A 15,986-nucleotide genomic window follows, 5' to 3' on the forward strand; every position below is an offset into this window, starting at 1 on the left:
CTCAGCCTCCTGAGTAGCTGGGATTACAGGCACGCGCCACCATGCCCAGCTGATTTTTTGTAGTTTTAGTAGAGACGGGGTTTCACCATGTTGACCAGGATGGCCTCGATCTCTTGACCTCGTGATCCACCCGCCTCGGCCTCCCAAAGTGTTGGGATTACAGGCGTGAGCCACCGCGCCCGGCCCTTGAAATTCTTTTCTAAGAGAGGCTTGTCACCATTCTCTTCATTAAACCACATATTTACATATTGGTATAGGGACATAAATATTTTACATTTTGGTAATTCAATACCATGTTATTTTTTTCCTCAAACTATTCCAGCTTTGACCACTGGGAGCTCTTTCATGCTAGCTCTTGTGTCCCTCTACCCCATCATTATGGGCTTCTTTAAGCACCCCCTTACTTTAAGGCACACTTATGTTCAGGCTCATTTCTGTATATTTGGTTTCATCCTAGAAGCAGCCCTTTCTCTAGGAATAACTGGTTCCTTTAATTGGAGAATGGCATTAAAAGCAAAATCTGGATGTGGGGCATATCCCTTTCTATTCTACTCCTGTTCAGCAGAGCTAGAAAAAATGTTTAATTATGCTAACACATGTATGTACCCACACCTATCTATAATTATTTCTGTACCTATCCATTTGTATCTCCATTTAGCTAAACACAAGTTCACACCAATCTTTGATTCTAATCCACTACCATATGGTTTGTTCCTGCAATCCCACTTATCCTTAACTTTTCTTCTCCTTCTAGAGTAAGAAACTGAGCTCCCACCACTTGCATCCATTTACTCGTTATGTCAATCCCCGTACACACGTACAGCAGTTTTAGAATTAACCCGTACCCCTGTGAAATACACCTGGCTTAGCATGCTGGCATAGCTATAACATCATTTCATATCTATCTATACTGTTTATCTCTTAATTTTTATGCCCTCAATTAGAATGTGGCCATAATTCTTTTTTTTTTTCACTCCCCAAACAAAGCTACCAGATGACTGTCCTAGAAAACTGTGAAAACAACTCCTAAAGATAGTAAAGAAGGCTGAATGCAGTGGCTCTCGCCTGTAATCCCAGAACTCTGGGAGGCCAAGGCAGGTTAATTGCTTGAGTTCAGGAGTTTGAGACCAGCTTGGGAAAGAGGGTGACACATTGTCTCTGCAAAAGATACAAAAATTCCTTCCGCCACGGTCACCATTGGAGAGTAGCAGCCATGGCTCTTCGGTATCCTTTTGCCGTGGACCTCAACAAGGGCCACAAGGTAACCAAGAACGTGAACAAGCCCAGGCACAGCTGCCATCGTGGGCGTCTGATCAAACACACCAAGTCCGTGCGGGACATGATCCGGGAGGTGTGTGGCTTTGCCCCGTACAAGCGGCGCGCCATGGAGTTACTGAATAAAAAACAGCTGCAACGCCCCCCAGCCCCCCGCAAAAAAAAGATAAAAAAATTAGCCAGGTTCGGTGATCCCAGCTACGTAGGAGGCTGAGATGAGAGGACTAGTTGAGCCTGGGAAACAGAGATTGCAGTGAGCCAAGATTGCACCACTGCACTCTAGCCTGGGTGACACAGAGTAAGACCCTGTCTCAGAAAAACAAAAAGATACCAAAGAACTCTCATGTACCAGAATACATAACCTTGATATACTTCCCTAAATCTTAATTTAAAATCTAGTTGCTCAGGCTCTAAGAAACATTCTTAATTTGATCCTGGCTAGTCTTTCCTATAATTACCTATATACCACAGTGATTTCCCTTTGACCATACATTATAATTTTTATAAGTTTGGCTATAAGAATGGTCTTTTCGGAAACTTACTGGATACACACACTACTCAAATAGCAAATGAAACCTGGTCTCACTTCTCAGACTGTATAAAATCAGACAAATTCCTCAAAAATGCTAATACATTTGCCACTGTAATTTGGTCTGTATTTTAAATATCCTTTAACTCCAATCTCCACGATTAAGAAAATCCAAACCCTACTGCACAGATGTTCCTATCCCACCCCAACAATATTACCTTGAACTGGGTAAGTCCTCCCATAAACTTCTATGATGGGGCAATTGAAGAAATATTCACAGAACATGCTGGTATCAATAGTAGCGGACATAAGAACGATGCGAACCTCAGGATAAGCCTGAACCACATCACGCAGTACTACCAAAAGGAAGTCAGTCTATTAAAACACAAACACAAAAATTTTTAAATTACATTAAGTTTATACGACAAGTTATGCCTGAAAGAGTTATACATCCTCAAGACATCAGTTTAATTCAGTTTCTTACATGGCTCACAGAAGTGCAAGAAAAAGGACCACAGTGATATACAATAATAATTTTTAAGAACACTTGTAGCCTAATAGTTGTGGAGATTAGAAATGAGTGCTAATTAGGTAGGGGGAAAGGAGGGAGAAAAAAAAAATCACCAATGAGAGCAAAGATTTCATCTCAAAATGTTCAATGAAATTTAAATTTGCAGAAGCATAACTTCAGCAAAAATGGAAAACCCAGAAGTTAAAATTCAGCTATCCGATCATCCAATCAGCTGTAAAGCTAAAACAGTGAAAAGGTCATATTTGGTTCAAACAAAAGAATGAAACATAAATCATTTATCACCCTAACAACATGAAAGCTAAAACTGATAAAACTTTTATCTGGCTATATGGTTCTCTCTACCCCTTTCTACCTTCGCCAACTACCACCATCCTGATTCTTATGTTTATTATTCCTGTACAGTCTCATCTATATGAATATCCAAAAATACACAAATAAGTATATGTATTTTAGAGACGGGGGTCTCTGCTGCCAAGGCTGGAGTGCAGTGGCTATTCCTAAACGTGATCATAGCACAAAGCAGCCTCGAACTCCTGGGCTCAAGTGATTCACCTCAGCCTCCTGAGTAGCTGGGACTATAGGCGCAGACCAATGCACCAACTATATACATATATTTTTTATCTTTTAGATACAGTCTCACTGTCACACATGCTGGAGCGCAGTCGTGTAAAATCTTGGCTTACTGCAACCTCCATCTCCAGAGTTCAAGCAGTTCTCACGCCTCAAGCTCCTGAGGAGCTGGCATAATGGACGCTCGCCACCGTGCCCTGCTAGTTTTGTATTTTTAGTAGAGACGGGGTTTCACCATGCTGGCCAAGCTGGTCTCAAACTCCTGGCCTCAAGTGATCTACCCACCTCAGCTGACTATATTTTTAAATTTTACTTAATTTATGGAAATGTGTATTTTATGTTTTCTTTGTATTTCCATTTTTACATACAACAGCACTGCTAAGATTCATCCACAGATTACTGTACTTATCCTTTCTGATGACTGTTTACTGTCCCAGTATCAAGTTAATTCACTTTCTTTTGCACATATCTGGCTTGTTTTCAGGATTTACTACTGTGAACATTTGCTACCATGAGCATTCTTGTTCAAGTCTAAACGGGAGTGCTAAACATATCCAAGTTTCTGTAGGTTAAGTGTGGGTATGGAATTGTCAAGCTATAGGGTATGCAATTGCTGAACTTCAGGAGATAATGCTAAATGATTTTCCTAAGTATTTCCATTTATGTATTGCCATGAGCAGTGGAGAGATCCTGCTGATCTACATATTCTCCAACACTTTAGAGTGCCTTTTTTTTTGAGACTGAGTTTTGCTCTGTCACCCAGCCTAGGGTGCAGTGGTGCAATCTTGGCTAACTGCAATCTCTGCCTGCTGGGTTCCAGCAATTCTCCTGCCTCAGCCTCCAGAGTAGCTAGGACTACAGGCATGCGCCACCAAGCCGGGCTAACTGTGTGTATTGTTTTTTTTTTTTTTTTAAAGCAGAGATGGAGTTTCACCATGCTGGTGGGGCTGGTCTGCCCGCCTCAACCTCCCAAAGTGCTGGGATTATAGGCGTGAGCCACCATGCCCAGCCAAGTGCTCCTTTTTAATTAAATAAATGGATATAAACCAGTGTCTTGCTGTGGTCTAGATCTATACTTTCCTGTTAGTTCCAATGAGATTGAACAGTATCTCCATGTTTATTAACGAAGTATTTCCTCTTCTATAAAAATGCCTATATTTTTCCTCATTCTTCTTCTAAGTTGTTTAAAGTTCTCTGATTTGTAGAAGTTGCTTATATATTGCTATCCTAACATAGTGGAATCTTCCAGCTTGTAGTTTTCCTGCAAGTATCTTTTGAATAAACAAATGAACGTAATATAGAATATACTGGATCTTTTATTTCAAGATTAGTGCATTTCATGTTTTCAGAAATCCTTTCTGAAGAAAAGCATGTCGTAAACATTTTAGATATTCTGGATTAAATATGTTTAATTTCACCTTTTTAAATGTGTTATCAGAGAAATTTAAATTATCTATATGGCTTACACATATAGATAATTTAAATTTTGGACAGCACTGTCTAGATGCTTATTTATATCTTCTACTTCAGTGTTTGAAAAACTCATGTGTCAACACATTTAAACTTCTCCATCTATATGGAGTTGATTTTTGTATTTAGTTATGAGGTAGGGAACTGATTTCAACTACTCTGAAATAACCATTTGTTTCCAGTTCTATTCATAGCTCATTCCTTTTCACTGATCTGACATCCCACCACTGTCTCATAACAATGTTGCATGTAACATACAATATACAATCCACTTCTGTACCCTGTCTTATTCCACCTGTCAACTCACATACTCAGTCTCGATTATTTTAGCTTCAAAACAAGGCTTGTTTTCTGTAAGGGAAAATTCTCCATTCTGCTCTTCTGCAAAAGTACTAGTTATTTGGGGACATAAAGCTATCTTAATAAGTATTTACAGTCATCTCATCAAATTATACGGAAGATCTTGCTGGGGTTTTAATTAGAATTGCATTCAAACTGTGGATCACCTTGAGAACAATTGATATGATATTAAATCCTTCTATACAGGAACATAGTCTATACCGTTTCAGCGTTTTGTAATAGAACTTATCTTTCTTGTAGAGATCTTACATGTTTTTTTGTTCCTAGGTACTGAATACTTTTGACTAGTATAATGGTATCTTTTTTTCTCAGTTTTTTTCTAGCTGTTTGTATAAGAATATAAAGAATGCAGAAAAAAAAAAAGAAAAAAATCTAAAGAATGCAACTGACTTTGGTATATTTATATTAACCTTTCATCCAGACATACTGTTAAATTCTTCTATTATTTATAATAATTGGACTATAACTGCTCTTGGGTTTTCCATGTAAGATGACAAAACTAGGTGAGATTTATCTTTAAAGAGAACATGAAAAGTTTCTGCAGGCCAGGCACCGTGGCTCATGCCTATAATCCCAGCACTTTGGGAGGCCGAGGTGGGCGGGTCACCTGAGGTCAGGAGTTTGAGACCAGCCTGGCCAACACAGCGAAACGCAGTCTGTACTAAAAATACAAAAAATTAGCCGGGTGTGATGGCACCTGCCTGTAATCTCAGCTACTGGGGAGGCTGAGGCAGGACAATGGCTTGAACTTGGGGGCGGAGGTTGCAGTGAGCAGAAGTTGCGCCACTTCACTCCAGCCTGGGCAGAAGAGTAAAACTCTGAATTTAAAAAGAAAAAAAAAGAGCAAAGATTCTGCAAAGGTTTTTTCCTCGTTTTTCACTGTGAATGGTATACAAACTTACGTCTTAAGCTGCTTAAGCTGACCAAAACCACTTACTGTTTTAGGAAAAAGACCAATGATAATGTAGTTTGGAATAATTTAACTTCTAAGAACATTGCTAAGTTAACAAGCAAGTAAAGATAATATTGAAGCATTTGTTAATTAAGAAAAAACTGTTTCCAAGAGATTATGAAGGACAAAAGAGCAAAAATTTTGTCCTACTGAAAACTTACATGATTTATAGCCATGATAAACAATCCAAACCAGTCTCATTTGCTTTAGCTTAGTTTTGCCAAAACTCAAGATTAACAAAAAACAGATATAAAAGTGATTTCTAAAGAGGAGAAACTCTGAGGCCAGGCACAGTGTCTCATGTCTGTAATCCCAGCATTTTGGGAGGCTTAGATGGTTGGATCACCTGAGGTTAGGAGTTTGAGACCAGCCTGGCCAACATGGTGAAACCCTGTCTCTATCAGTTGGGTGTGGTAGCGGGTGCCTGTAGTCTCAGCTACTTAGGAGGCTGAGGCAGAAGAATTGCTTGAACCCAGCAGGCGGAGGTCACAGTGAGCCGAGATCACACCACTGTACTCCAGCCTGGGTGATAAAGCGAAACTCGATCTCAAAACAAAAACAAAAACCCATTATAAAATCTATCATAAACTTCTAATTCAAAGAAAAACAAGTCATAAAAATTCCATCAACTATTTAGTCATAAATCGTTCAACTGCTGAATTATTCTAGCTATTAGTGATGACTGCAGTTATCTTTACAACATAAAAGGTCTTCATTTTCAAAATGCTTTCTGTAAGTTAAACAATAAGATTATTTAATCTTGCTAAAAAAAAGATTTCAACATCTTAGTGATTGAAGTTCATGATTTTGATTATGAAAGCAGGAGGGAAAGGGAAAACAAAGACATTCTACATGATTTCTCTTAACTTAGAAACAGTAGCATTAGTACCTTACTGTACTTTCCAGTTACTTACATTAATATCTCTTTCATGTATTTCATCTACAATTACATGACTGATTCCTCGAATGCCTGCTTCTAATTTTCTTAGGAGCACACCTTGAAAAGAAAAACAATCAACAAACTATTGAAGAGTTCAAAGAAGCAAATCTCTGGACAATTATCTATATTTCAACTAAGATACCCCAGAACATCATTTTAGGAAACAATCACATATACATTTGTGATAGTGTATGATGAGCTATCTTCCCCACCCCCCACCTGATTTTATGATTTCATTTTCTCAAGCTACAACATCTAATGGGTATATCATATGCTCCATGAAGGAAAAATCTACCAAAAGTTTTATTTAAACAAGAAATCTGAGACTGGTTCATTACTTCTTTCCAGCCATTCTGTTCTGCTACCAAATTTTCTTCATAAACCCCAAATAAAAGATCAAAGTACATTACTGACCTACAGTACAAAACATTATACTGGCATGAGGACGAGGAAGTATAGACTCAAATCGAACACTGTAGCCACAGCTTTTTCCAGGCTCTTCTCCTCTCTCAAATGCAACTCGCTCTGCCACAGAAACCGCACTGATTCTTCTGGGCTGAGAGAGAAAAAAATAAAAGTGACTTTACAACTACAAAATTAGATACACTTGTTTATTAGGGTTTTTGGAATATCATACTAAATCTGTCCTACTGCCAGCTGAATAATTAACAATAAATAAATAAATAAACATACAAAAATACTATTTGTTTCTACAGCATACATTTTAAAAAATGTTTTCATTTTGTATATAAAATGATTCTACAACTTGTCATTGCCCCCGACTATTAAATAGTATACAAAGGTGATTTACCAGTAGGGAACGGGGCACAGCATACGCACGGGTTTGTTTTTTTTAACTGACTGCCACACTAAAAACACACCTTTAGGAAATTATTTAATTGAGACATATGGGAATCAGGAGGGTGAACAATTAATTGCCTTCTTTGCCGTAAGTACTGTGACCACCTTTTGCTCACTTGTTAACTCAGTAATCAAACATTCACTGCACTTTTGCATCAGGACTCAGAGAAGGTGCTAGAGATAGGTAGGAAACGAAAATCATTGTTTTCGATAAGCTCACAACAGCAGGTAACATTGAGTGTGTATTGCTATTTCCAACAATAAATCTGCAAAACTCTAACGGGAATGCTATAGGCTAATGTTGGACCTTTTTATGAAAACTCTTCTGAAGTGTTTCTGTGTCTTCTAAGTACACAGAACAGCCTTTACTTGGTGGATATTATGGCTATTAGGACATGCCTAATGTATAGCTAAAGAGGTACAGGTATTGATCGACTTACGACCTATGCAACTCACGACCATTCGACTTTACGACCACAGTCGCTAGCCACGACTGCTCCGCGTCTGGCAGCGCAAACATTGCCCACCCGGGCGGACGACAGTGCGGACCAGCTTCCGGCAGCACTACCATCTCTGCGTGCATATAGCCTACTCAACTTACGACCAAATCGTGTTACGACGAGTCTGTCAGAACCAATCGTGGTCCTAAGTCAAGCACTAGCTGTACATCAAGATTTATGTGCTGCATGCTTTTTAAGTTGCCACGGATTTGACTCTAAAAGTTCCTGATGACAGGCTGTATTTCAGCTCCTTGCTTAAGAAAACATTTTCTGAGTTTAGATTTACTTTAAGTACCTATTTGATATCGCGTATTAGAAATACGACTAGGAAACCAGAGGATGACATAAGATTTAATATAAAACATGGTTTTAATTTCTATTCCTCTAATACAAGAGTTAATTAGGGTATGAGGCTATATACTATCACCTAGCTCATATTTATCTTGACAATAAAGATAAAAGAGACTAAAAGCTGCCTTGCTGAACACACTGTACAAAATTTTGCTAGTTTTTACTGATCACTATATCTCCTTTATACTAAACAATCTTTTCAATAATCTTACTTAGCAATGGATAAGGATTTTTCTAGCTTTGTCACCATTTTCTTAAATTTCTCTGTAATTTCAGCTTTTAAGTAGAATTTCACAGAAATTAAGTTCTGAAGGTTCAACTACTGTAAATCAGATTAGCTGTTTAAGTATCAACACATCATACACACACACCCACCCGTTCATCCAGAGATTTAATTAGTGAGAACAAAATGAGGTACAGACAGTACTCTGCACCTCAGTTACCCTGAAAAATAGTGTTACATGAAAGTATGAGCTCTGTATCTGTCCATCAAAAGAGTTCTATGTACTTGAGTCAAGGAATGTGAAAATGTTATTTCACTAAAGGTACAAAATGTAACCACCAAGTTTCGGTGTCCTTTCAAAAAGTTGCTTGCATTATACAACCAACAGGTAAATGCTTGATACTACTATGATCCTTCTTTTCTACTATTGTCTTTCCTAAAGTTTTTCTTCTTTTTTCTAACATTTCTAACAGCTGGCTTCTAGAAAGACTTAAAATCTCTTAGGGTATCTGGCTCTTCAGAGGTGTGTTTACATGCTACTGATACTCAGAGATTGCTTTGTCACACGGAGGTTATTTTCAAATCTACGATCCTTGTGGTTTCCAGATTACTCCTAAAATGAATATGGGCAGGAGATGGGTCAGCTCCCTAAGCAGTTATCTGTTTTAGTTTTTAACCACAAAACACAAACATCTTAAATCCCAAGGAAGCCATGATAGAGATTTTAAATACTAATACAGGAGGTGCTAAAAAACTGATCAAAAGTGCTTTTTGCTAAATTTTTCTAAGTATGACTAGAACATTAATTTCAAGACAACTATTCCGACAATAAGGAAACAAATGACCCCACAATCTCTTTCCTGTATTTTATATGCTTGTCTGATTTACCAACTTCCAGTTTCCTCAATAGCCCTTGACTTAAACAAAACACATTTAAAATACATACTAAAAAGATAAGTGTTTTTAATTCCTAGTTGATTTGACTAGAAATCTGTAATTTTTCTCGGGGGGGAGTATGGCAAAATGCACAAAAGTTAAAATATGCATACTCTTTGACCCAACAACTCTATGTCTAGGAATTTAATCCAATTAATCAAATTAGTATATGAAAATCTATGTACAAGTATATTCATCCCAGCATATATAATATAGAAACACCAGAAACAATCTTTAAGCCAGGTGCAGTAGCTAGCCACTGAAATCCAACATTTTGGGAGGCCAAGGCAGGAGGAATGCTGGAGGCAACAAGTTCAAGACCAGCCTGGCAACAGTGAGAAACCATCTCTACAAAGATAAACATAAGCTGGGTCTGGTGGCAGAGAGTCAGGCTGGAGGATTGCTTGGTCCAGAAGTTTGAAGTTGCAGCGAGCAATGACGGTATCGCTGCATTCCCAACAGAGTGAGACCCTATCTCTCAAGAAACAAAAAACCTTTAAAATATCCATCATTTAAGAATAAAGTGGGCCAGGCACAGTGGCTCACTCCTGTAATCTCAGCACTTTGGGAGCCCGAGGAAGGCGGATCACCTGAGGTCAGGACTTTCAGACAGTCTGGCCTATATGGTGAAACTCCGTCTGTACTAAAAGTACAAACAATTAGCTGGGCATGGTGGTGGGCACCTGTAATCTCATCTACTCAGGAGGCTGAGGCAACAGAATCACTTGAACCTTTGAGGCAGAGATTGCAATGAGCCGAGATCACACCACTGCACTCCAGGCTGGGCAAAAAGAGCGAAATTCTGTCTTAAATAAAAAGTTTTGTAAAAGGGATATACATAAAATGAAAAATTATGGAACTAAAAATCATACTATTGCTCTAAATTACAGTATGTTGTTACATAAAAGGGACAAGTTGAAAGTGTACTATGCATACATTAAAGTCTATCCCTGTGGTGAAAGGGCACACACCAAAAAGGATTCCTTCTAGATGGTGGCCACCAAGCCTGGCTTGGGTTTTTAATTTTTTATTGAGACGGAGTTTCACTCTTATTGCCCAGGCTGGAGTCCAACGGTGCAATTTCGGCTCACTGCAACCTCCATCTCCTGGGGTTCAAGTGATTTTCCTGCCTCAGCTTCCCAAGTAGCTCGGATTACAGGCATGAGCCACCACGCTCAGCTAATTTTTTTTTGCATTTTTAGTAAAGATGGGGTTTCTTCACGTTGGTTAGGCTGGTCTTGAACTTCCAACCTCCGGTAATCCGCCCGCCTCAGCCTCCCAAAGCGCTGGGATTTACTGGCGTGAGCCACTGTGCCCAGCCAAGGTTTTGGATTTTTAAAAAAATTATTCTGTTTTTAAATTTTCCCCAAGGTGTATGCATTACTCTTGTAGTATACAAAAACCAATTAAAAATCATCTTCTAATTCTTAATGTAATTCTTAGCTCAGTAGAAATATTCACAAGACAGGCGTTTTGTGTGGGACAACAATGCATAACGTGACAGTACCAATGAATGTTTAAACATTTTTTCAGCCTGCATGCCACCTTACAGTGTATGAGGATGCTCTACTTACCCCTTAAATAATCTATCACTTTTCCCTTGATCTTCTGTGCTTTAAGAATTATTTTATGTATTTGGCCACAGTGAATAAATACAAGGCAAGGCTCATAGGTAAAACAAGTTCTAACTACATCTGCAGGGCCACTTCTACTACAATGATATAGAAGTATTCTATAGTCCTCAAATATAAGTAAGAATCAACACAAAGACATCCAGAAATCACATTGTTTGTGTCATATAACAGTAAAAACCACGGTGGCACTTATGCCTTATTTATGCTTTGGAATACTAGTAAAATCTTTTCCCGTTTCATTCTAGTAGATTAAAAACACAAGCTCAAAGAGGTTATTTTTCCTAGGGACACATAAATGACTTAAGACTTCAAATTTTCTTTACTTCCACTCTAATCTTTTCTCCAATTATTTTACCTTTTATTATTTTAACTATGTTACACTTGTATTATTAAATATGTTTAAAAAGAAACAACTGACAAAAGTGAGACTAGTTAGAAAGTATCTGTGATGAAAGCAAAGGATAATGTTCTTCCAACAGAGAGCAAAAGATTAGTTCCCAACTGTCCTCCGGAGATGCATTTTTAATTTTTACTGCATATATCTGTTGATCTCATTTTTTCTTTAGAATTTTAATACTCTTGCCTGGAGTCCAGACATAGTAGTAGGTAGTTTTAGCGAGTGCTCAGTAAATAATACTAAAGCACTCACTAAAACTACTATGTACCAGGTACTGGTAACACTTTCCATATCAGAGGAGGTTGGAGATCTCTCCCAAATTGTTATTTTGTAGTATTCTAGAATCCATACTTTTGATGTACAACTTTAGACATTTCCCCAGAAGTAGAACAATTTCTTCCATCTTTCAGAACTGAAATATTCTAAAGTTCTACAAGGTCCCGACTTTGCTTTTTTTAACAAGTGTTAAATACGCAGTAATGAGACTAAAGCTGCCATTTGATGTCAAGATTCCTAACATACAAGATATTACAAAATATATCAGGCTCCAACATCTCCTTAAGTTCTGATTTTATTTTACATAAAGAACAGCTCATATCCTGAAATGATGGTACTACAGGATGAGTACAGGATTGACAAAATTGCATTTATTTAATGTGCTTGATTTACATCCTACAATTATAATTCATCTCTTTCAAATAACTTAAAGGTAGACAACTATTTCCTACTTAAAATTTTCTGTGGCTGGGCCCGGTGGCTCACACCTGTAATCCCAGTACTTTGGGAGGCCAAGGCGAGCAGGTCACCTGAGACTGGGAGTTTGAGACCAGCCTGACCAACACAGAGAAACCCTGTCTCTACTAAAAATACAAAATTAGCCAGACATGGTGGCACATGCCTGGAATCCCAGATACTCAGAAGGCTGGGGCAGGAGAATTGCTTGAACTCAGGAGGTGGAGGCTGCAGTGAGCTGAGACTGTGCCATTGCACTCCAGCCTGGGCAACAATAATCAAACTCCATCTCAAAAAAAATTCTTTTTTCTGCATGCAGCCCACAGGTTTTAAGTGGCTTGAGTATGGACAGCCCTGAAGGACAGAATTCAGTGAGTATGGTCGAGAATTTACACCAAGGCTGATGTATGGTTTGACCTACTCATTCTGTTCTACTCCAGTCCGTAACTCTAAACTTGTGCTCTGTGAACTGAGTTAACACACTTAAAGTGGGAACAGAAAAAAACTTTCTAATATTTAGCTGATGGCTTCATGTGGTTTCCTATAGATGGCTACAAGTGGAAAGTAAGGGAAAAATGATTCAACAGTGGTATTACTACAAAAATAACTAATGCTATCTTAGACTGTGCCAACAGAAGTGCTGTGAATTAAAAACATTAATAATAATAAAAAAACTATATTCTATTATTATGGCCAATCAGCATGCTCAGGCCTACTTTTCATATTACAGGCAGGATGCTAATGAATTTAAACGTGTTTAACTGAATGTTAAACATATCTTACCTTCATGGCTGAACTATAAATGTTTAGACTTTCAAACTAAGTACATACTCAAGCACAATTTAGTTTTTTTTCCCTGAGACGGAGTTCCACTCTCGTCCAGGTTGGAGTGCAGTGGTGCGATCTCAGCTCACTGCAACCTCCGCCTCCCAGGTTCAAGTGATTCTTCTGCCTCATCCTCCCAACTAGCTGGGATCACAGCCTTGGGTGACTATGCCCAGCTAATTTTTGTATTTTTAGTAGAGAAGGGGTTTTGTCATGTTGGCCTTGAACTCCTGACCTTAGGTGATCCGCCCATCTCAGTCTCCCAAAGTGCTGGGATCACAGGCGTAAGCCATCGCGCCTGGCCAAAATATAGATTAAAATTTTGAAGACTTGTTACAGCTAAGAGGTATGAGACTGATTTTGGGACAAACACTAGGATAAAAACATGCAAGCCACAGAATGTAGATGCAATAGGACAGTTGTAAGTAATTCATTCCAAATCAGAAGACAGAGGTTTGCTATGTATTTCTATGTCACTGAAAATTTTAAAAGACAATGACAAAGCAATTCTCACTTCGGCAGGAATTTTTATTCTACTTAGACATGCAGACAACTTGAGACACCTGTCTTCAGTTTGCTTGTTAAATTCTGCATTTCTTTCTGCTATATGCCAGAACAGCTTTTGAGATCAGAAATGGATAGTGGTAGGAGAGGAGAGAGGAAAGGCATACAGAGCTGAGCTCAAGGCTTCTCTTCTGTATATCAAACAAAATTTTGCAAACAAGAAAGCTAGGAATTCTTTCCCAGATAAACATGAATTTATCATTTTTTCAAGCCTATCAGTCTTAAGACATAACACGCATCTTCAGAAATTTTTTTCAGGCAAAAAATTCAATTCTTATATAAAATATAGATACTAAAAAAAGATGAAAAAAATAAAAAAGAAAAAAAGAAAAATATAGATACTAATTATAAAAATGTATCTCAATTTCAGAAATGTTAAACAGCTTCGGATATATGCTTTATACATTCAAATGTAATTGAACATGCACACTTTTTGTTATTTCAAAGTTCATAACTCTCCTCTGAGAAGTGATTATGCTTCCAAGTTAAGCAACACATCTATGTAACAAGCTTGAACATGAACCCACTGGGGAAAAAAATAATTTCTAAGTCAAGATATAAGCCTACCTGAGAGGTAGTACCTGGCTATTTGCAATGCTCTCCCAAGTGTCAGAAGTACAGGGTAGAGCCAATGGAACTGTTTTAACCTGAGAAGGCTTACAAGAGCTAATTAGTTCTTCCGTAAGTACTGCGATAAACTTGCAGGCGCTGCTTATTGCTGGTAAGGTAATAAAATGTTATTTAAAAGGAAAAATCCTAAAAGGGAGATTGCTTGGTTTCTAACGCTAGTTCTACCACTTTCTGTATTAACCTTGGGCACTGTACCTTCTTTTTGCCTTAATTTACTGAGAGATAAATACTACATGAAATAGTAATTATATCTTAGTCATTATGAACTTTGAGTCTTTTCTAAAGGGCTACTGTTTAGAACATGGCCCTACAGTAAAAGTTAACCATTACCTGTTTGACTGGTTTTTATTCAATGTGAAGGTGGTAAGATAGAGATGATCAAGATTTGGATGAACTTTAGGAGAAAGAATTCTTATTCTTACGGTTTAATTCTAGGCCCAAAGACTCCCTTTAGCTCAGATAAAAAGAATTCCCCACATAGTCTAGTTTAGCTTACTAGTGTAGCATACTGGAGATTAGAAAAGGACATAAGTTCTTTTTATGTGTGTGTTTTTTAATTTACTATCAAGGGTACAATGCTCTAACTCTCAGAACTTTACATAATAACAAGTAGTGAATCAAACAAAGAATTAGAAATAGTCTGGCCTCTAGGTATTTCATGGTTGGTTTACTACTTACCTGAGTTACTACAATGTTACACTCTGCAGCTCGGTCACTCTGGATGAAGTCATCTAGAATGAACTGAGGAACCTGTGTGGTTTTACCACATCCAGTAGCCCCTCTAATAATGACAACTGAATTTTGACTGATTGCTTCCAGAATCTCACTTTCAAATTTCTTCACAGGCAGTAACTCTCTCTCCTGCAAGATCTGCATTAGAAAAGTCACATTTTAGTTAAATTTCTACTGACACATTAGAAGCAAGTATCTTAATCTTTTACAAAACCTCCATCTCTACAGGCCAGGCGTGGGGGCTCACACCTGGAATCCCAGGACTTTGGGAGGCTGATGATCACAAGGTCAGGAGTTTGAGGCCAGCCTGGCCAACATGGTAAAACCCTGCCTCTATTAAAAATACAAAAATTAGCCAAGTGTGGTGGCACACGCCTGTAATCCGAGCTACTCCGGAGGCTGAGGCAGGAGAACTGCCTGAACCTGGGAGGTAAAGGTTGCAGTGGGTTGGGACTGCGCCACTGTACTCCAGCCTGGGCAACAAAGCGAGACTTTGTCTCAAAACAAACTTCCATCTCTATAAAAACTTACTCATTTCCATTGGCTTAGTGATCAAAATATTTTTTTCCAAAAAGGAAAGTGTATATTTATATCTCTAATAGAACTGCTTCTTTTCACTAAATTTCTAAAGAATATATCTTTTGGTGTTGTCCAAAAACTAATTTTCCTCATTCTCCCTAAACATCACACATGCATTTTTTAATGTTTTTTTTTTTTTTTTGATTTAAAAAACACTAAAATAGAAACAAAACCCTAACAACAAAAGAAGTTATTGCCTTAAATCTCTCCACTTTTCAAATTACATTAAGTGAAAATCTCGCCTGGTGCGTTGGCACACGCCTGTGATCCCAGCACTTTAGGAGGCTGAGGGCGGCAGAACACAAGATTAGGAGCTCAAGGCCAACCTGATGAACCCCATCTCTACTAAAAATACAAAAATCAGCTGGGCATCGTGGCAGGTGCCTGTAATCCC

The 15,986-nt window shown here is 38.2% G+C and overlaps 1 protein-coding gene across 1 annotated transcript in view; it reads right to left on the reverse strand.

Annotated features, from left to right (window-relative positions):
• Positions 1–15,986, reverse strand: part of DHX9 (DExH-box helicase 9) — a 46,762-nt gene that overhangs the window by 12,547 nt on the left and 18,229 nt on the right. Inside the window, 4 exon segments of the mRNA XM_032291193.1 lie at positions 2,023–2,179; positions 6,603–6,685; positions 7,043–7,184; positions 14,960–15,151. Coding sequence (XP_032147084.1) covers positions 2,023–2,179; positions 6,603–6,685; positions 7,043–7,184; positions 14,960–15,151 — 574 coding nt within the window.

This window comes from Sapajus apella, unplaced genomic scaffold (genome assembly GCF_009761245.1).
Source record: "Sapajus apella isolate SASKATOON/1434 unplaced genomic scaffold, GSC_monkey_1.0 scaffold25, whole genome shotgun sequence".
Taxonomy (NCBI): Eukaryota; Metazoa; Chordata; class Mammalia; order Primates; family Cebidae; genus Sapajus; species Sapajus apella.